Source organism: Lissotriton helveticus, chromosome 5_1 (genome assembly GCF_964261635.1).
Source record: "Lissotriton helveticus chromosome 5_1, aLisHel1.1, whole genome shotgun sequence".
Lineage (NCBI taxonomy): Eukaryota > Metazoa > Chordata > Amphibia > Caudata > Salamandridae > Lissotriton > Lissotriton helveticus.
Genome location: NC_136065.1, coordinates 1186860598 through 1186882193, shown reverse-complemented (window position 1 = coordinate 1186882193; position 21596 = coordinate 1186860598). Strand labels below are relative to the sequence as shown.

The 21596-nt window shown below is 45.1% G+C and overlaps 1 protein-coding gene across 2 annotated transcripts in view; it reads right to left on the bottom strand.

Annotated features, from left to right (window-relative positions):
- Positions 1–21596, bottom strand: part of LOC144755205 (pancreatic triacylglycerol lipase-like) — a 356705-nt gene that overhangs the window by 188047 nt on the left and 147062 nt on the right. The window contains exons 7-9 of one of the 2 annotated variants that reach the window (XM_078643894.1): positions 10660–10779; positions 10440–10559; positions 7905–8078 (exon numbers count right to left, since the gene is read on the bottom strand). In XM_078643894.1, coding sequence (XP_078500020.1) covers positions 7905–8078; positions 10440–10559; positions 10660–10779 — 414 coding nt within the window. The remainder of the gene's footprint in view (positions 1–7904; positions 8079–10439; positions 10560–10659; positions 10780–21596) is intronic. The other variant, XM_078643895.1, reaches the window with a different exon arrangement.

Genomic DNA, 21596 nt, shown 5'->3' with positions numbered 1-21596 from the left:
TCTTGCAGTTACAAGACACACTCTTTCGCTCACTCTCTTGTACTACAATCAGATCTGACAGAGACATGGACACATTTAAATTATTTCTTTTAACTAACGTGCTCTAGTATCCAGCAGCAAGTAGTCAGTAGATCATAAAAACAGCTGTCATAGTGAGGGACAGAGTAGTCTAACTTCCCTCCCCTCACACAGATGCAGGATGATTATATATTAGAAGATCTCTGGGTGTTATCTGCAGACCCCGTACCTCTGTCTATAGATCGTAGTTCTACATCATATGTGCGGTTAGGCTCTGCTCCCTGGAGAGTTCCCTCTCCAAGTGTGTGCTACCTATCCATGTATTCCCATAAGACCAAAGTACATATTCCCAAACAACAGCTGCATTTGTATGTTTTGTCTAGGTGCTAGGTCCTGACCAGAACAGAATGACAAGGGGCATTGTTGTTCGACCTTGTTCACAATATCCAGACTAAATCCCAGGAACCTGCAAAGCGTGAACACAACAGTGGGTTCTCATGTGAAAATATCGAAAGAAGCTTTTGCAAAATAAACTCGTGTAGTAACGTCTACAGAGCAGTGGACAATCTGCAGCGAGCTCATGCTAACTTAGGGAGAACAACAATGTCTCCGTGGGGCATGTGACACCCTAACTAACAAAAGCGACTAGGCTGTTCCTAAGGAAACAGGAAGAAGGGGAAGAGAGCGGTCACGAGGGGGGTAGGAATAGTGCTCAGTGGAGGACTATCCTGGGTGTCCAATTTGTTGGATATAATGGCCTCACACACCCTTGCGAGTGTCATGCTTCATCATCGGCAGTGCTCCTCGTTGGACAGGCGGTGCAATGTCCAACGGGCTCACCTCAAAGAGGGGCTCTTTGGCGGAGATCTTTTATCCACCAGCCTATGGGTGAAGTGTGGGTGAGGGGCCAGGAGAAGGAGGATAGAGTGAGTGAGGTTAAAATGTGGCACAAGGTACCGGAGATCAATTTATTCTGGTGGTCCCTTGCCACAAGTAAAATCAAGAGATAGCCTGTAATCGCAGGAAATTTAGGATTCCACGTCGCGGTACAGGACTAAAGTGCATTCAGTGTGGTCAACATGTTTCTCGCCTAAGCACAATGGCTGCGATTCTTCAGGACCTATTCTTTAACTACTATCACAAAAAACCCTCCCCTTGGTCAAGACATCAGCCCTGTAATAATACAGAAGTCACAGGTAAGTAGAACCAAAGAATCTCTGGCAGGTGACAAGTATGATCCAAGATGCCAAAGGAGGACCATGATGGAAAGTCAAATTGATTAAGCAAATTTAGTTCTCAAAAAGTATATCCAATTACAGCATATCCTCCAGGCCAAAAACTTTGCATGACAAGTGGAATGCCATGAGCTCCAGTAACCCATTAGAACTGTTGATATTAAAAAGTGATGCCATCAAATTAAGTAATTCCTTGTGTCAGACTTGATGAAACTCAGATCCAAGAGGCGCACAGGTACTCGCTTCGGCCATCGGCCCCAGTGAAGAATCGTATACAAGTCACATACTTATGGAACAGCCCTTCCTTCGGGGCTTCAACTGACCCACCAATAGATCATAATCCAGGGCAGTGGGTGACTTTGTGGAAAGGCAGACGTTTAGGGCCCATTGAAAAGGGCACCGGATACAATAGAACAAAGGTTGCATACAGGTGAAGTAGGCATAACAAAAGGTCAGCCAGTAGCCGATGTCAAGAGCTCCCAACGGCAGTAAACTAAAAAGTTGAAGAATCCGATCACGGTACAGCTGCAACTGTGCCTGACTGGGTAGTACCACAGATCAAGCATCCATTGCGGAACAGCAAAAGAAGTATTAGCACACCACAACCCAGTAGGAGCTGCAGTGGAAACCCTCTGAACACGCTGGAAAAAATAGAATGAATATATGTAGGTATTACTGAAAATATAGTCTGAAACGATGTAACAAGGCCGGATCCTACAACTTTTAAAAAGTGTGCAAGGCCTGCTGTATCAGACGCATTCGAAATTTGGTGAATTAATTCCCCGAAGTGTAGGGGGAGATGTGTGTTTAGTAAAGATTGTATTTCACTACATGTTCTTGCAACGAGCTGAACTGAGATCAACTTCTTGTTGAAACAACAGCGCTATGAGTCTGCTTAGCTTATTGAAATCTGTTTTCAAAGTCGGATCTGAAGGCCACTATGAACTATCTACACTCCTGTGGGGGAGGACAGGACAGGACATTGCCTTAACAAGTAGCTAATTCTGAAACTGTTACTATGTACAGGAGGCCAGCCCATAAACTGCAGCAGTTCTGATTTTTGAAAATGAGATAACTGCTGTTAAAAAGCAAAGTGAGTCGGAATAATAGAAGGGACCTGTGTTCCTTTTAAAAACAAGCTACATTAGGTGGTGAAAATTGCAAGCACCATGGAGTTTTACTTGTTTATAGACAAGGGAGTGTCCGACAGTAGAGTCACAATCCTCCCCTGTAAGGAAAACTTCCTTCTATGTATAGAGACAACAGAAAGAGAATGGTAAGGACCACAAATCTTGTATGAAACTACTCCTGAGGGGTTCATATCTACCAACAGGATATTGTTTGATACATGGTTTTCAACCATGAGATGAAAACACGACTCAGTGTAGGAGGGTCAGCAATTGACAAAGACAATGTTGATGTATCCGAAGAAAATCTATCCTGGTGAATAAAGTAACCACTGGAGCTGAACTGAAACAGTGGAGGTCGTTCGTCATTAGAAGGTGAATGTAGTAGAGTGTCAGGGATATCAACCATAAGGTCATTTGGTGGGGTAGTATACTCATTCTCCAAAGTTGCAGGCGTTGAAGGCAAAACAGGCAATAAACCAATTGAAGACTCCAGTTCCACTTTCATGAGTTGGAGAGACTCAGGAGAAACAGTATTCATTTGCTGGAGCGAAACATTCCGACTTGGAACGCTTCTAGGCATGCTACTGAGAATGGGCCATATGGTGTAGTTTGACATGTTCAGTGGAAATTAACCGGTTATCTTTGCATCCAGGCAGTGGAGGTAAAATTACAGTTTGGGTGCCTTTTAGACCAAGGACTGGAACCGGAGTATGGTAGGGGTGTCCAAATTCTTTCTTGTTTGCTACTTTTTCCCGGACCAGATCTACAACTTTAGGAAACCAGCCAGAAACAGGGACTAAGACTGCTGTATCCATTGATGAGGGAAAATGCTATTTTGCCAAAGCATCTTGATTCTTTTGAACATACTATAACAGAACAATGGCTATCTACGACAGCGTCTATACTGTCAAGGTCAAGCACAAACATCTTAATGCAAAAGAGCATTTTGTACGGGGTCCACCCACCCAGAGATATTTGAGGGAGAATATTGAGTGCATATTGGATCCCATATAGATGAGCTAACCACCAGTCCCAGCCCGTAACTAATACCCTTGCTGTTAAAGGCCGCTTTAAGTCACAATTCATGCGCTCCACAACTGAATTGCACTCAGGCCGATATGGAGACGAGAAATGCACCTGCACCCCCACCGACTTTATCGAATCACTGTAAGCCTTAGAGACAACAGTTGGACCTTGGTCTGAGTGGGAGGTACCACAGGGATATGTTCCTATAAAGACATGAACATTTTTTATAACAGTACGAGCGTCAGCACAGCACTGCGGTCAAACCCAGAGGAATCTAGTATGCATGAATCCACTGCAACCAAAATGCATTTGAAAGGATTGTCAGAGTTCAAGGAACCGTAGTGATTGAGATAAATACAACCGAACGTTGAGTGTGTAGTGAACGCGAGATAATAGAAGGTTCAATCTGTTGACAAATCTCACAGTAAAGTACATAATTGTACATCTGTTGATTCCTGGCACCAATAATGTTGCTGTAAAAGAGAAATTGTGGTTGTCACTCCAGCATGCACAGAAGCCATTCCTTCATGGGCAACCACATTAAGCAAAAGCCTGCGGTCCTCGTTGGGGATCACCAACAAAGGGAATAGTCACAAATGGAACTTGGTCAGTGGTCAAGTGATAAGTATAATGAGCAGGGAAACCCTGGGGATAAAGTGTTCCCTCCTTTGTCACAGTAATAGCAGCCAAAATATCATCATACATTTTAGTCATGGACCTTGTAACTGCTGCTACCGTGCATGTAGCTACTGCAGATTTGGCTGCTTCACCAGCCATAGAATTACCTACAGCATGTGCTCCCACACGTTGATGGCCCAATGTATGGATTACATGTGTGAGTGGCAAGCATTCCTTAAGAGCGGCCACCTGGATCCAAAGTGTTTTATCCTTTATTGCGCTACCTTTAAAATCTCGAAAATAATTCCGTTTTCAAAAGAATAGGTTGTCATTAAAGGATTGTACATAGTAGAAGGAATCGCACACTACAAGAGTAGGCCTTCAGTATCAACAAATTCAAGGGCTAAAAGTAAAACTCTTAACTCAGCCAACTGAGCTGTACAATCCCCAGGGCATAGTGTGAACCAGGGAGAATTTAAAGTCCCTGCCCACTATCGTGCCTGCCACAATATTTAGATCCAATATCTGGCTGTGCAGACCCATCAGTGTAAATGGTACACTTATACTGATCAAGAGGGAGTAGCATAAAGGTAGAGTATGAACATGTTCATACTGTAAACACTCTTGTGTCCGTAAAGAAGGATAAAAGGTTAAATTGACATCAGCCGAAGTCAATGAACTAGTCCATTTTATCCAACGAGGATGCAGAGCTTTAGAAGTGTGAGGTGTCGTTCCTCTGCCAGACAGATGCACATATTTGTGCTATTTGGCCAGAGTACGTGTCGCTGGGAGTGTCGCTGGGAGATCTGTAATTGAGATCGTAATGCCCTCTCACACCTGTTGGGGTGTCATGCTTCATCATTCGGCGCTCCTCGTCAGGCCGGCGCTGCAATGCCTGACAGGCCTGGTGGCTGCTGTAGCGGAGTTCTTTTGAGCTGAGGACACCATAAATGATGAGTGCAAGTGGGCGGTATGAGTGGTGCAATCTGGTGTAAAAAAGTGACTTAAAATAGGCACAGGAGCCAACAGGCAAACTGTTTATTCAGATATGACCCCCAGGACTAAGTAAAAACAGTGGTGCTATCTGTAAGTCCTGAGGTACCAGGATAGCCTTAGTAGCAGGTGGTAAACATGTTTCGTGCCATCTATGCCCAACCATCAGGCAGCACTTCATTAGGAACTTGGTGATCAGTGATGCTCCCTATTGGGGCTAGAAGTCTCCCCACTACTCGGGGATGACCTAGTTATGTGTGCCGGTGTCCTATATTTGGGAGCCAGTGTGATTCTCCACCTAAGAAAGTAGGAGAAAAAATAGTGGAAAAACAAACAAACATGCAACATAAGGACTCCGTATATCACAGTGAGTGCAAGCTGCAATAACATTTGTGTGGTAGCCAGTATAGATTTGTAAAGTTCAGGGGAGATGCCAGCCAAAGTGGATAAAACAAACCCCTCAACCCCAGGATACTATCAATGCCACAAATGTGATAAAAATACCTTGACAAGGTGCTGGGTAACAGTCAAGGTGGGATTAAAAAATTAACTCATTGAGAATTAATAAAAGATAAAGCCAACGTGCATCTAGTAATCATGGCACTGGTTAAATCAATGTAGGACAAGTGTACACTTTGTCCGGTTAATAAGGGCAGGACACAGTCACGTAGCCCTTGTGTGGCTTACCTCAAGTCGAGGAGTCTAATTTTTCAGAGGAGGATTGGAGTGTCCCTATCACGCTAGGGGACACCTTCAAGGAAACATAACAAGGTTGGGGCCAATTGACTTGGTCTGTTAGTTCACGGTAACCGGGTACATACTGGTTAAAAGGACACAGGCTATACACTCAATTGCATGCCAGGAAGGTGCTTAGTAATCGGCGAGCACCCACTGTGGTTTTTAAGGACCTGTGTGATATACAGACCCCATCTTGCAAGAACTCCTAAGCGTGAGTGCAAGTGCATTACCAGGTTTAGTCTTGTGTCTTAGTGAGCCAAGCTATTGCTGTGGACTGTAAGAGTCACTGGGTACATTGATCCAGGCATCATAATTGATTACCGCTGTCATGTTACTGCTTGAACGCAAGTGATTACTGTCTAAAACGGCATATTCAGTGTGAGATGATGAAAGTGCCTGTTGACACTGGTGTCTTAATTGTTTTTGCTGTCACTCATCTGCTGTAAAGCGAGTGATCGTGATCTAGAGGACGTGTTCATAGGCCCCTGGCAGATGCGTGTGTACTGCGTTGAGTGCCAGTAAAATACAACTGAATGTTGGACAGAGGCTTTGTGTTAAACCCTAGCAGGTCCCCAAAGTGACTTGTCTAAGCGGCTCGTGCGGGGAAGCCCACTATTAGAGACATAAAGAGGCTGACCCTCAATATGTCTGTTACACTTACTTGGTACATAGATCGGACACTGCCATGTCACCTACCCCGCTAAGCGCATTTTCTTGTCAACACGGAACCAAGAACACTGTTCTTCTACATCCTGCTGAAAATTCACAAGGGGATATTACCACCACCCGGCCGCCCCATCGTCTCTGGCATAGGATCAAAGCTAGAACCACTTAGCAAATTTTGTGACCACGTTTTGCAACCGCTTGTCAAGAAAATACCCTCATACCTCCAGGACACCAGAGATGTCCTGAACCTCATTGCCAACATAGAAAGGAGTGAGGAAATCAACTTCTAGATGACTCTCGACGTCGAGGCAATATACACTAATATTCCTCAAGATGAGACACTAAGAATCGTAGAAACATGCCTACTAGAGGAGGACTGGACCTCACAGACTCCGATTGGATTTGTCATGGATTGTGCCACAATAGCAATGTGTGAGAACTTCTTTCAATTTCAAGATAAGTTGTTCCACCAAACCCAGGGGACGTCCTTGAGAAGCACGTTTGCGCCCAATCTGGCCTGTCTGTATGTGGCTGAGTTTGAACGTCTCCATATTGCTACCAACAACCCGCATTCGGATGACATCCTTACGTGGAAACGGTATATAAATGATTGGTCAACACACTGCACCCTTTCTTGAGATTCACTAGGTCCATCTCACACACTGAAATCCACTTCTTGGACCTGACCAGCACGTTGGACAATGGGGTGTTATCCACCAAAACCTTTAAAAAAAAACACAGACTGTAATAACCTTTTACTCTATGGGAGCCACCACCCCAAGGCATTACGTCATAATCTTCCATTCGGGCAATTCTTGAGATTGGGTAGAAATTGCAACACTATCTCCAATTTCAAAAAGGAAGCAGCCTCCTTAAGCAAGAATCTAGAGGCCCGTGACTACCCACAATCGGTCATCAAGAAGTCATACAGGAGAGCTCTCAACAACAATAGAGAGGCTCTTCTGGAACCCAAACAAAAGACAGAGGGATATTATGGTTGAGGCTGAGGTGTAGATCACAAAGAAATTACATGCAAAGGTGAATCCCTATCCCAACCCGCCTGATTGTGATATAAAGCAGGAGCTAAGGTCAGAGCCCACTTTGAAGCAGAAGCTTGTTTAGTCTCCTCTGGGACATATTAAGAGAAAGACAGTAAAATTAAATCCATGCCCCTAGAGGAAGCGAGGACAAACGAACGGGGTAGGCAATCAACACCCGCCAACAAAATGTCATAAGAAGAAATCAAATCGTAGCAAAAGACTGCATTGATTGTGCATTTACTATCACCTTCAATTTGATGATCAACGCAATCAATTCTATCAGGCGGAGCTATGTGGGTGTCTGCCGTTTCAACAGCAATAAAAGTGTCAGTTGCTTTCACCTCCAGAAGCTGGTGGAATGTCTGCTAAACTATGGTAACTTCCGCCGCGCTGTCAAGGAGAGTTACCGCCCAACTCCTGTCCAGGAAGAAGGTACTTACCGTCTAGGGCATTCTTTGTAGTCAAAGCGGCAACTTTTTTCTTCCAAAACTGTGCACGATACTGAGGTGGTCCCACCCGCTTGACTTTCACGTCAAACTGGTGCTGCAGGTATCGTCTTTGTTGCGTGGACTTGCCTTGTCTGTGCCTCCGCCAAATTGTTGAGTTGATGATTCCTGAAAGGAACGAAAATGGGGTTCAGGAACCTGGAACCTCTCAGGTGTCTTCATTTTAGAGCGGTCACGTAAATCATATATACGCTCAGAAGCGTCTGGTGGAGGCTAACCTGCACGTACACAGGCTTCTGTTGCTTCCAATATTTGTTCCATCCCTTCTTAGGAAAGACTGGACAACCCTCCTTGTCCTGAGGGGGTTTAATTTTTACTTGTGTAAATGGTCTGACCCCCAAATTATTACAACATAGGAATGTTTAGACATCCACAATCAAAATCGAAAACTGTGGCTTCCGATCAGAATTTACACCGCCGCTAGGCGTTGTCGCACCTGCAAGCAAACTGAGTCACCTTTAATGTTAGACAGAATCATATCGGAGACAATAGGGAACATTCCCAATAATCTCATCCCCCGATCCAGGGCTTCAACCAGCCCCGTGGTCATCCTGTACTCGTTTCAGAACGCTGGGCAGAATGCCAAAGCCCAGTTTATACACTGATGCAAACACTGTTCCCCCAGGTGTTGCAATCAGCTAGAGGAGGAATCATACCACTTGGCAAAAACATAGTAAGGATCCTGTGTTTCTCCACAGGGCTCATGTGCAGGAAAACAGCTTCAATCTGTTAATTTTTTTTTGCTATCCAAAAGAGTAGATCCTCACGATTCTGAGAATGTTTGCCCATCACTGAGTTAATCATGACGGGACTAATCACAAGACCCCTGCCCTGAACTGGAGCGAAAGGCATAGCTCCAGGCGGAACCACCTGAATGGTACGAGAAATGTATTGCATGACTCGTCTATATAATTGAGTCACCTATGCATAGATAGTTTGGATGTGATGTAAAACTAGCCGAAACCGGCTAAGCAGCCCCATCTATCCTTAAGGGGCCCATACGAACAAAAGAGATGGTGAGGAAGGGCGCCATTAAACCAAAACGTATGCTCCCAGGAATTCAACGGAACTTCAATCATCGTGTAAGAACAATACGCTACTCGTGGATCAGCGACCGTGTAAGCATGACAAAAATCATCATTTGCATCCACCACAGGAAATGTAACCCAGGAATAAAAAAAACTTGACGCAGCATGCTGGTTCTGCCTCGACCACCATGATAATGGTAGCCCCCATATGGGGACTTCATGCAGTGTCAAATGTGTAACCGCCGCCCGGCTATGCGCCGGAATCGTGACCAGTAATGCCATATATACTGGAAAGTCAAAGCAACTGATAGCGCAAAATGGGTCGTAGAAAGCTTTTATAATTCAATCTTGAAAACTCTACAGAAATAGGTGTACCCTATAAGTGTAGGAGGCAAAGCCCTTCCACCTCGGGAGTCCCCATAAAGCAACAAAAGGGTTATTGTGGACAAGCACTACTCAGGGGTCCCGTGAATAAGTACAGACATATATTCGTGAAACTAAGTAAAAGCTTCTAATTTAGAAGGCTGGGCTGCACAGAGAAGAGATAGTTACAGGTAGCTGGAGAGCTGACAAGCTACACGTTGGAGAAGCTTGAACTAGATGAGTATTATTTCAGCAAACCTTTGACCTTCTTCCCAAATTGTGAGCATCTATTTCAGCACATATAATTAATTGGATTATTTACAACCAATCTGTGGATGTTGGGGCAGTGACAGACCTTTAGTTTTTTAAAATAAACTATGTTTTTGCCTATAATTTAAAGGTCTACAGTACATCAAGAAATCAGATTGCAGTACACTGTATGAGGTTAAGTCACATTTTTGCATTATAAAAAAAACTTGCTCATAAATCCATTGGCAAGGTGGGCTCGGTATCTTTTTTTATAGCGCCAAAACTGAAAAACAACAAAATATTTTTAAATATAAGGTTCTGTGGTATCTTAATGCAGTAGCATCAAAAGGTACTCGTTTTCACCACTGAAGTTCAACATCGGAAATACAATAGATATAACTGCAATTAAAATATTTGCACCAGTGACCAACATAATGGTAGTACATGAGCTGATATGTCTGGGTGACTCCAGCAAATCCAAAGAGAGCTGTCCTACACCTAAATAGTGATATGTTACATGAGTGAGCTTATAAAATCTGCTTTGGACCAATCCTGCAGGCCATTCATCAAACAATCATGGGCCTGGTGCAGCCAGTCCTTTTTAACATGGGAATGATAAAATTACCAAATTCTTTCTAGCATCAGGTTTTCGATATATTTTCTCTTCTGTGGAAACTTTTCATGTATTTATATGTAATTAATTTTTATTTTGCTAATATGGTGAGACGGGATTCTTCCAAAAGATATTTCTTATTATTATAGTCTTGCTCTTCTGACTGTAGAGCCCTAGTGTCTCAGGTTATATTTAAAGTGACTAGATCATCCTTACCTTCCCAGATGCCGTCAATGTCCACAATCTGCGAGATTATATTCTTCTTGCAACCTGGCATCTGCACTCCTCCGTTTGGGTAGAAATCAAGATGACCGATAGCCTGGCTCATCCCTAAGCCTGAAAGACCAACAGCAAAAATGAGCTAGAAGTCTTTGGAAGGATGAGGCAGACAGTCTTTCTGCTCCAACAACGCATGCATTACTCTATTAAAACTTACCTAGATTAGGAACTAAAGGTCCAGAATCAGTATGTATGGCATCAACAAATACTGCATCAGAGGTATCCAGTCTAACATCAGTCGGAGTGCCTTGGAAATAGGGTTCACATGGGTCCAGTGCTGAAAGAAGTATATCACACGCATGAAGACATAGGGCGTATGATTTTAAAAACTAAAAAATGCTGTACGGTGCAATATTTAGTTAAGTAACAATGGGGTGACCCAGTATCCCTAAGAACCTCGGCAGTAAGACTAATAATAGACAATCAGTTCTTTCGGGTGCACTAGATTTCTTCACTTATATCTCATTATACACAGCCTATTCATTCATTGTAGAAATAAGTTAATCAAAACACAATAAATTAGTTAGTAAAGAGAGGGATCGACACCGTCTACGGAGTTTGCAAGATACTTTATAAATTGTATTCTTTTATAAATACTAACATTTTAAAGGTAAACAAGGCTGTCAGTTTTATACAGTGGTACATGAGGTGAAAATTTGTGACAATTAGTGCTCAGAGTATTTTTGTGCCATACAATATATACAGTGCCGATTTCATGTGCCAGGAGTGGTTTAGGGAAAGGGGGAAGCGTGACCAATATTATACAATTATTCAGAGTATCCTGTATACCACAATAGTCAGTTTTAAGTACAGAATCTTTGGAAAATATGGTCCACTGATATGTAATGTCGACTTTTCAACCCTGCGTCTGCGCGGGTCTTCACCAGGACTGGTGGAGTGGGGTAGGGGGGGAGAGCGTGGCAGCCTAGTGATTAAAAAGTATTTATCAGGTTTGGATTCGCACTATTATTTATTATATCCAACTATGGTTGTTATATCATGTTATAGACTCACCTCCAAGCTAGCCCAGGAGGAACTGTTCGCACAGAAAGGACTTCTTTAGAGAATCAGAAGTATTGACCAACCGCCTGAAGGAGAGGGTTTACCCAAAGAACTTGATAAAACGTGCGAAGAAACGGGCATGGTATTGCCCGCGTGAACAACTATTGGAAGTAAGAGACAAATCCGAAGAAACAAACAACATAGTGTGTGTAACCACGTTTAACACAAAGAGTAATGATGTCAAAAAAATTGTGCTCAAATACTGGAATCTAGTTGCTGGCGAACTCCAAACAACTGATAAGCCAATCTTTGCTTTCCAAAGGGGTAAGAATATAAAAGACATAGTAGTGAAAGCATTCTTAGAACCCTCTAAATAGCCGGACTTGAGGAGCTATGTTGGTCTCCCACCGATTACAGGACGTCACAAGTGTAGGACCTGTCAAGCCTGTGACCTGTGCCAGGAGGGAAATGATTTCACACACAACAACAGGACTTATAAACTGCCTGAATTTACCAACTGTAACAGTACCAATCTTATATACTCCATCCGTTGCCCTTGCACTAAAATCTATGTGGGTCAGACAACGCAGAAAGTAAAAACTAGAATTCTGCAACATATGAGCCGTGTAAGGTGCAAAACACTAGGGGCACCCTTGGTAGAACACTACATTACACATAACCATACACCCGACGACATGAAGTGGTGGGTATTAGAGAAAATACACGCAATTACAAGGGGTGGTTCCATCACGCGCTCCTTGAACTACAAGGAATGTCGCTGGATACACTCACTCAACTCATTACAGAATGGGCTTAATGAGGTTGAGGAAATCACGAGACAGATGGGACAGCTGTAACTAGAACTACATTGCCACTAAGTCTGGAGGGCATGTCACCATTAAGCCTTGGGCCACATCTAGGACCTCTACTTTTCTATCTTTCCATCACCTAAGTACCTAATGAAACACCCATCGGGGTCATTAAGTTATAACTATAAACATAATTGTAACTGTAACTATTAAGTTATAATTGTAACTGTAACAATTGATATGATTTTTAGGAAGGCAGCTGCTTACATGTTTTCTGCATGACTTTAAAAATGACATATGCACGTTGTATGTGGATTAGCCAACAAGGTCAACTTTATATGTATGCTGAGCAATTACCCTATTTCTAAAGTGTGGTTGGACACTGCCTATGATTTAAGTGTCGTTATTGTTATTGTGGAAATCCATGCTGAGCAATTACGCTATTTCTAAAGTGTGGTTGGACACTGCCTATGATTTAAGTGTCATTGTTATTGTGGAAATCCATTTGGCACATTATTGTTGAAACTTCAATATGTCTTAAATACATCCAATGTTGTAATTGTACACCATCTATCCTTACACCCACGTCATAGTTTATATATTTGGCAAATTACCAAAGAACATGCGGCTAATAGGGCTCAAATATGAGAATCATACAGCGTACGTAATATATTGTTTTATTCGCGCAATAGTTCCCATAGTTATGTAGCTCAGAAGTACACATTCATTTGCCACATAGTAAACATGATGGAGTTGCTTCGATCTGAAAATTAGGTTAAGGCCCTACGATACTCGCAATCCTTTAAGTGTTGCACCGTGACACGCTGTCTCGGTTTGATGTTACGTTGGTTGCCGGACAACAGGTAACGCGTTTGCACTGGCAGCTGTTGTGTTGTGGGGCCCTAGGCCCACATGGTGTAATAACTGCAACACAGACACCAGTAGCTTATTTGGTTAATGAGCCAAGAGCACGTGCGCTCCGCCCAATTTATTATCTGTGTCACGTGATGTCGTGACATCAGTGGTGGGTGGGTGTTTAGTGTAGCTTTACAATTTAACCCTATCCTGTGTCTGCTAGGACACAACATTCCTCCCAAAATTTGATAAAAATTAAGGAAAGACAAAAGTCTGACTCTGTGGGAGGAAATACACAAATATACAATAATTACAAATTTACATTGAGTCTCTTCCGCTGCTTGCTTGATGATGACGGTGGAAATTGCTGCTGAGACTTTATTTCTTCTTGGCTTGACGTCTTGGTTCTCGGCGGGCGTGCTCTTCTTTACTTGCGCCGTGGAAGTGTGTTGGTCAGTCCACTGAGATCTTGCTTTTGAGGATAACGTCAAACAGGATGACCAGATGTTAGACTTGAAGGATGTAGTCTTCTGCTGGTCCGTCGGTTTCTTCACTGCATGCAGCTTGGCTTTACTTTACAAAGGATAGAGTGTTCGACGGACATTCTTCTCACTAGGACGCCCCTCTCTCGGGTGTTCTCCTGCCACGAGATGCCCCGGAGGCCCTTTTCACCAGGTTTCCACTGGGCCGGGTATTATTCAACAGCGTTGCTCCAACTCCACAGTCTGCGTGTGAATGCAGGAGACGATGGGGGTACTACCTCGCAAAGTCTGTAGCTCCACCTGAAGGGTAGTTGTTGACTCTTGCCTTTGCGCACAAGTTCCTCATCTTCCTGGGACGTGCAGGTTAGACGGCGATGGATTCATCTCTCGTGTCGGGACCCTCTGCCACCGGTGTCCCTGAGGCCTTTGCCCCTTGGATCTCCACGGGCTTCCGCTCGATCCCAAAGGTGGATGTTACCAATGGTCCGGCCTGTGCTTTCCTGCAGTCCACGGGTCATCGTGGTCTTGTGAATAGGTGCCTGTACTGTTCTTGGTGTTATCAGTGTTCTCCTGGACATGCGGGTCACTGTACACGATGTTGTGGTGTGTCACCTCTTCTCCTTCTTGTAGGTGTGTGGACTTGTTACACCTCTCTTCACCTTTTCCAGATGTTCCTGATAGCGTCGTGCCACATGACTTCTTAATCAGTTCTTTTCTTCATGGCATCGTGCCACTCTTCTCCCTTCTCCTTTTCGCGACACGGTGCGGTCACCTTTCTTCCTTTGTCTTGCTGACCAGGCTTCTTCAAGCAGCGTGCACTCCTGCCTGTTTCCATCTGGTCTTGTCCTGTCTTTAGGACACTGTCTTCTCTCCACTCTTCGGTGACTGGACCGGTCATTACGATCTTCTTTCTTGCCTCCTATTACTTCCAGTTATTGTTGGTGTTGCGTCCGTCTCTCCAGGTCTTCTGATCTCTCAGTTCACGGACGTCTTCTTGCAGGACATATTCATCCTGACTTGGCAGAATTTCTTGGGCGCCCCTCTGGCTTGTCGGATCATCCTTTTCTTCTTGGGCGATCTTCTTTGCTACCAGATGGGGTGGACAGCTTCCTCTTCATGAGTCTTTTCGCTATCCGTGATCATAGCGATCGCCATGTGCTTCTGCTGCAGTGCTTGTTGCGTTGGCGCAGTTTCTCCTGCGCTCTGCTTGTTTCGGAGGGTTAACTTCACCTCTCCATGGACCTTCTCCAGTGGGTGCACTTCACATGCGCGCTTCCGGTGAGGCTCTTTAGCTTCTTGGGGCGTTGACCTTGCTTGGTTGTTTCGCCTCCTTTTGGCTGCGGGGTAACTTTGCGTTACTCTTCCGGTGCACGTCAGTGTGCAGTGTAGTGGCAAGTTCTTGCTTCACTTGGTACCGTCGTGATACATCTTCAGTGTAGCTTTGTTCCTTGCGGTTTATTTGATTCTTTGGCGTTGTCGTTCTTCCACGTACGTATCGCACTTTTCTTCTTCACACTTGGGTACTTGCCTCGCACGTCTTCTGGTGCTTTGGGTGTGGTTTCCTTACTTTCAGGCGCTGTCCTGTACTGTCCGCATCCGGGGTACACTTGCGCTCTTCCATCGGTTGCCTGTGGATCTTGCTGCTTGCGGTAGACTGTTCTGACTCTCCCTCGACGTCCAGCGTGAGGTTGTTGTCTCTCCTGCTTTTGCTATGAACACCTGTGGCCACAGGCGTCACTTCTGCAGTGGTGATGGGTCTCCGTCTTCGTCCGCGTCGCTGCAGGCTTGTTCTCCCTGTAGGCTGTCCCTTGTGCTGTCTTGTGCTTGTTTGATTCTTGTGGCTTCTGTTGGGTGCACTGCTCACCAAAGTCCACTAGATGGCAGTGTAGGCTGTTGTCTGTTCTTTCAGGAGATGTCCTCAGTTCCTTCTGATGAAGCTGCCGGTGCTGGGCTGTGTGTTGCGTGGGAGCAGGTTTGTGGATGCCGTGATCATTGTGTCCTCACAGGTGTGCTGGTGGTCGGCCTCGAGGATGCCAGGTAAGTTCATCTTTATTTATTTATTATTGGTTGTTTGACGGCTGGCAAAGACCTACTTTTCAGCACCTGAGGAGGTGGGGCTTTGTGGCACACTTCGAGGCGGCTCCGGCCGAATGCAGACTTTTCTTTCCTCCCCCACCCCTCCCAGCCGGCCATTCAGTTCACGGGCTGCGGGGGAGGGGGTGCAGGCGCTACACTCGGCCACCGGCCGATTGCCGTTTCCACCTTGGTGCTCCCGCCCGCAGCAGCCTCCACACGCTGCGGGCGTTTCGCGCCTCAGTTCAGTCAACAGTTCGGTCTCACGCCGCACACTGCTTCTCAGCCTGCGAAATGGGCACTCGCATCTTCGGCCTCTCCTGTTGCGCGGGTGGGCTCCGCAGTAGATTGCAGCGCTCCTGTCTCTTTTTCTCGGGGCAGGCAGCGGCGGCCGGTGTCAATGTAGTCCGGCCCAGCTTGCTTTCACTTTCTTCTCTCCGCCCGCGGCACTTCACACACGCATGGCGGCGGGAGAGACGCTGCAAGCAGGCCGCTTGTGGGCTCTGCTGTCCTTGCTGAAATCATTGTCCATCGGGGGTCGCCTCAGTCAGGCCACGGGTGGGCTCCGCTGGCGCTGCTATATTTACTGTACATTTCCGGGCACCACGGCCACGTGGGTAGGCTCCGCTGTCGGCCTACAGAGTCTAGCAGCACTCCACACGCTGCGGGCGTTTTTCTTCACCCCGCCGCCGCACTGCTCACACGCTGCGCGGCGGGGAAGCTGCAGGCAGGCCACGGGTGGGCTCCGCCGGTCTGCCTTTAATTAAAGTCAATTCACGGCTGCTTCGCGCCCGGCGGGGCGCCTGACCATGCGGGTGAGCTCCGCTTATGTGCAGTTATTGGGGGGATCGCTCCTGGCATACGCGACCCCCCGGGGCCATCACAGTCCCCGGGCTCACCTCCGGCCTACGGGCCTATCTTCTCCTGCAGCCGTGGCGAGTGGGCTCCGCCCGGCCAGCACTCTTCGCAGGGGCACAGTCGCGGCCGGTCCAGGTGGGCTCTGGCCGGTCCGCTTTTCATCGGTGATTCGGCCCGGGGCACAGCACTCGCCCCACGGGTCTCTCGGCGGCCGGCGCCGCCTCACCAGGGGGTGCCCTTCACACGGGCAGCATTCTCCCCCCTTTCAGCAGTGGCTGCGTCGCGTGGGTTGAGAACCCCTCCTCGTCGCCAAATGTTGTGTTGTGGGGCCCTAGGCCCACATGGTGCAATAACTGCAACACAGACACCAGTAGCTTAGTTGGTTAATGAGCCAAGAGGACGTGCGCTCCGCCCAATTTATTATCTGTGTCACGTGATGTCGTGACATCAGTGGTGGGTGGGTGTTTAGTGTAGCTTTACAATTTAACCCTATCCTGTGTCTGCTAGGACACAACAGCAGCGTCCTCGCGTTGGCTCATCTGGCTATATCCAGTCAGATTTTCTCACGCTGTCACTCAAGCAGAGAAGCCAATCCGAGCGAATCCCGCCGCCGGCTTGAAGTATTACTTGGATCCTTTTGGACCTTAACTAAAGAAATGTTAACACTGCTACAGGTAAGAGGTTGCAATACCCGTAACCTTGCCGCCCTTAACCTTAATAGTCAGTAACCCTTGCTGACGCTGAAGGCTAAAACTGTCCCTTCACCCGTAGATACCACTGGATGCATCAGCGGCAATAATGATTGATGCGGCGAGCAACTTGAATGAAACCCAGGTTTAGAATTTAAATTGGGAACTCGCAACAACTTAATCGAGGTAAGCGCATGAGAGAGCGCTTTTATGAATTTAATTTGCTCGGCATGACCGTTTAATATCTAATTAGGCGGCACACTCTCCACTCTCCCCACAGAACCCGGCACACAAGGAAACGTGCAATTCCTGTTTGACAATCTGCTTACAGTATACTCCAAAGGAAAGCCCGGCTGGGCTAGCTTGGAGGTGAGCCTATAACATGAAGTAACAACCATAATTGGTTATAACAAATAATAGTGCGAATCCAAACCTGATAAATTCTTTTAATCACTATGCTGCCATGCTCTCCCCTCCTACCCCACTCCACCAGTCCTGATGTAGACCCGCGCAGACGCTTCAAGAGCGCGACAATAGTGTTGAAACATCTACATTACATATCAGTGGACCATATTTCCCAAAGATTCTGTACTTAAAATTGACTATTGTGGTATATAGGATACTCTGAATAATTGTATAATATTGGTCACGCTTCCCCCTTTCCCTAAACCCCTCCTGGCACATGAAATCGACAATGTATATATTGTATGGCACAAAAATACACCGAGCACTAATTGTCACAAATTTTCACCTCATGTACCACTGTATAAAACTGACAGACTTTTTTACCTTTAAAATGTTAGGGCCAGATTTATGAAGGCCTTGCGCCGCCAGTGCGTCATTTTTAACATGGGAAAAAGTGACGCACCGGCGGCGCAAGGCCTTCATAAATCTGCCCCTTAGAACTTATAAATTAATACAATTTATAAAGTATCTTGCAAACTCCGTAGATGGTTCAGTGTAATATTGAGGCACGTTTGGTGTCATGGTGGTGATCAACAAATCATTCAGACCCAATAAATCAATTGATAAAACTGTCAATCTATTCTGCTCTCAGCTAAATGAAGTAAAACCGAACAGAAAAATCAAGAAAAACTTACTCTATTAATCAATCAACAAGTAATAATCCAATCAGCCTAAAGATCACTCAACAAATCAATAAAAGAAGTGTGGCTTGTCAATCAATAATAAATGCATTAATAAATTCGTTATTTAATTAATTTCTTCATCAATGTAAACAAGTCAACCCAACAGTCCAGCCAGGAAACTCAATTAATTACTCAACAAATCAAACAATCTACCAACATACCACACAGTCATAAAATAAATTTATCAACAATATTCTATTCGTATACTGATGAATCACTTAATCAATCAACAACCCAACCAATCAATAAGTCAATTGATCTACTAATCAATCTTCGTGCAATGGAACGAAGAAGCCAATAAAATAATAAACCAATTAACTTCCTAATAATTCAATCATCCTGTCAGTTGACAAATCAACCAATCTATCTATCTATCTATCTATCTATCTATCTATCTATCTATCTATCTATCTATCTATCTATCTATCTATCTATCTATCTATCTATCTATCTATCAATCTATCTATCAATCTAACTATCTATCTATCTAAAATATGACCAGCAAGCTTACACTCAATCAATCCAATCTGCAAACCAATCAATTCAATCAATCTATAGCTCAATCAATTAATATGTCAATCAGCAAACCACTGCCTCAATATATGAGCAAACATTCATTAAATCAAAACATTCTATCAGTATAGCAATCAATGTCAAAAGCAACCAGTTCAAACAACACATCAAGCTATCATGCATATTTTCAGCAGTGCAAACTTCTCCTTTTTGATCATTATGGGACATAGGTACCATTATTGGAAAAGGCAATTAGCTAATTGTGATTCTCTGCAAATCTTAATCAGGTATAGCTATTTTTAGTGTTTGAAACTCATTTAGCGATTCCTAGTGGGTCGCAAATCGACCCACCTTATGAATATTAATGAGGTAGGTTGCAATTTGCGACACATTAGGAATCGCTAAAATCATGGGGATGGTGCACTGCTGGGATCCATGACTTCTTTTAAATAAAGCAATCATTTTTTTGAATGAAGCGTTTAAAAAACAAAAATTAAAAGTTTGTTTTTCATTTTTTCAGAGCAGGCAATGGTCCGTGGGACCACTGCCTGCTCAGAAAAAAAGTTTTTGCTACCATTCCCAAAGGGGAAGGGGTGCCTTGGGGACTAGTACCCATTTGGGGATGGGTTACCATCTACTTAAAATAGGTGGTAAGATTCGAATGTTGTGCAACTGCACTTTGGTTATAAAACATTCTTACATACCCCTGTGATTCGGTATTAGGAAGGTACGCGTATTAGGAAGGGACGCGTATTAGGAAGGGACGCCTTAAAGACGCCTTCCTAATACCAAATCGACAAGCATTTGCAATTCCAAATTGTGATTAACCAACATGTTACTGAATCGCAAATTGGAATTCATACACACCAAAATGCATTTTACCCGTTGCAAACGGCCATTTGCGACCAGGAAAATGCATTATACATGTCTCCCTGTGTCACCTACTGGCAACAAGAGTGTCCTTTGTATATAAATTTCAACAGAGTAGAACCTGATAGTATTTGGTAGTGTTGAGATTCCGATGGCCCTCTCCAGGCGTACATCGTTGGTACATTTAAGGGATAAGATGATTCTTTGACTTTTTTGGCTCTGTACTGTAGAAATATTTTTTCATTTATATTCAGTTCCTTCTGAATTTAGCATACAAACAGAAAAAAATATGTTATATTTCAAAATGAAAAAAATATATCGATATGAAACATGGCAGAACATACAAAAAAGTTCTTAGGGTATACGCACATAATGGTCAGGTGCATATATAAAGAGGTGGAAAAGCGTATGACACAAGAAGAACAGTTAAAAAACATAGGATCCAAAGAAATAACAGATGATCTTATGTAATTTTTTCTAACGGAAAAAAATTTAACAATAACAAAGGTAGTTCATCCCTCCCAGTGTTGCTGACCAGTGGGAGGCTTGGAGAACACTGGACAGAAACAGAGGACAGCTTTTCAATACATAGGGCCTCATTAGGATGACGGGCGGACTTTGCCCGCCCGTCATCCCATCGTAAATCGGGACCGCCCACCATAAGGGCGGGGGTCCCAGGGATGCCATTAGGATGTGCCCGCCACAGTGGCGGGCACATCCTTCATCTTTAGCATTGTGGCGGGCGGTGCACTCTGCACCACCCGCCACAATGCTAAAAATTTTTTAACGCATTTGCATATGCAAAGCGGCAGGCACCGCACGGTGCCTGCCGCTTTGCATATGCAAATGTGGGAGGGCACCATAGGTACCCCCCCGTGTGCAGCCCCCACCCCTCCTTCACTCTGGGGGGCCGCAGGGGGCCCCCAGAGTTCAGACGGCATGCCTTTCCGTGGCGGCATTGCCGCCACAGAAAGGCATTGTCAAGTGACCATTGTAATACGGCTGGCGGTGTCTGATAGACACCGCCACAATATTAATCCTTTTCCGCCCCGGCCGCAATGCGACAGGGCGGAAAAGTGGCGGGCGGTGTTTTGCTCTGCCGTGGTCCCCCCTGTCATTCTAATATGGCGGGGGAATACAGGGAAGGATGGTGCGCGGATTGCCCCCGTCAGGCTGGCGGTGGCCACCGCCAGCCTGGCTGGGGCAATCCGCCCGCCATCCTAATGGACCCCATAATATCTTTCAGTGCTTGGATCACAGTCCGACAGCAATCTAAACAGTTACTAGGGTAACTCACTTGAAAAAAGTCAACATGGTGCAGTCTATTAAGGGTATCACTTCAGGTCTTTTGAAAGTACTGTCAATGGCTGTATATAAGGGCCAATCCTTCACCTTTTTATTTGAGGGTATGAGGAAAGGGTGACCGCCTTCTAGACACCACACGGTCTGTCCTGTTGTAACATGGTCTACTGAGAGGATGCCCTCTTGAAAGTGGTTCATAAAAGGGGGTGGTGATGGACAGAGCATCTGAATTAAGCAGAACACTCCTACCCAGTCAAAAGATCAGGGCTTGATCCATCACCGTTTTTTAGCTCACTGCACCATCCCAGTTCAGAACCTGGCTACATGCAAATTAGTCTGTCCCTGGCCCAGTGCATCATGGGAACAGGGCAGACCAAACTACCAAACCAAGTCTTTACTGGAAAGGAAACAAGCTTCCGGGGACCGGTTTCTGGCATTGCAGCCGTCTTCGGCCCGGCATGCTTGAATCCTGATGGTGCAGTGAGCAAGGGAC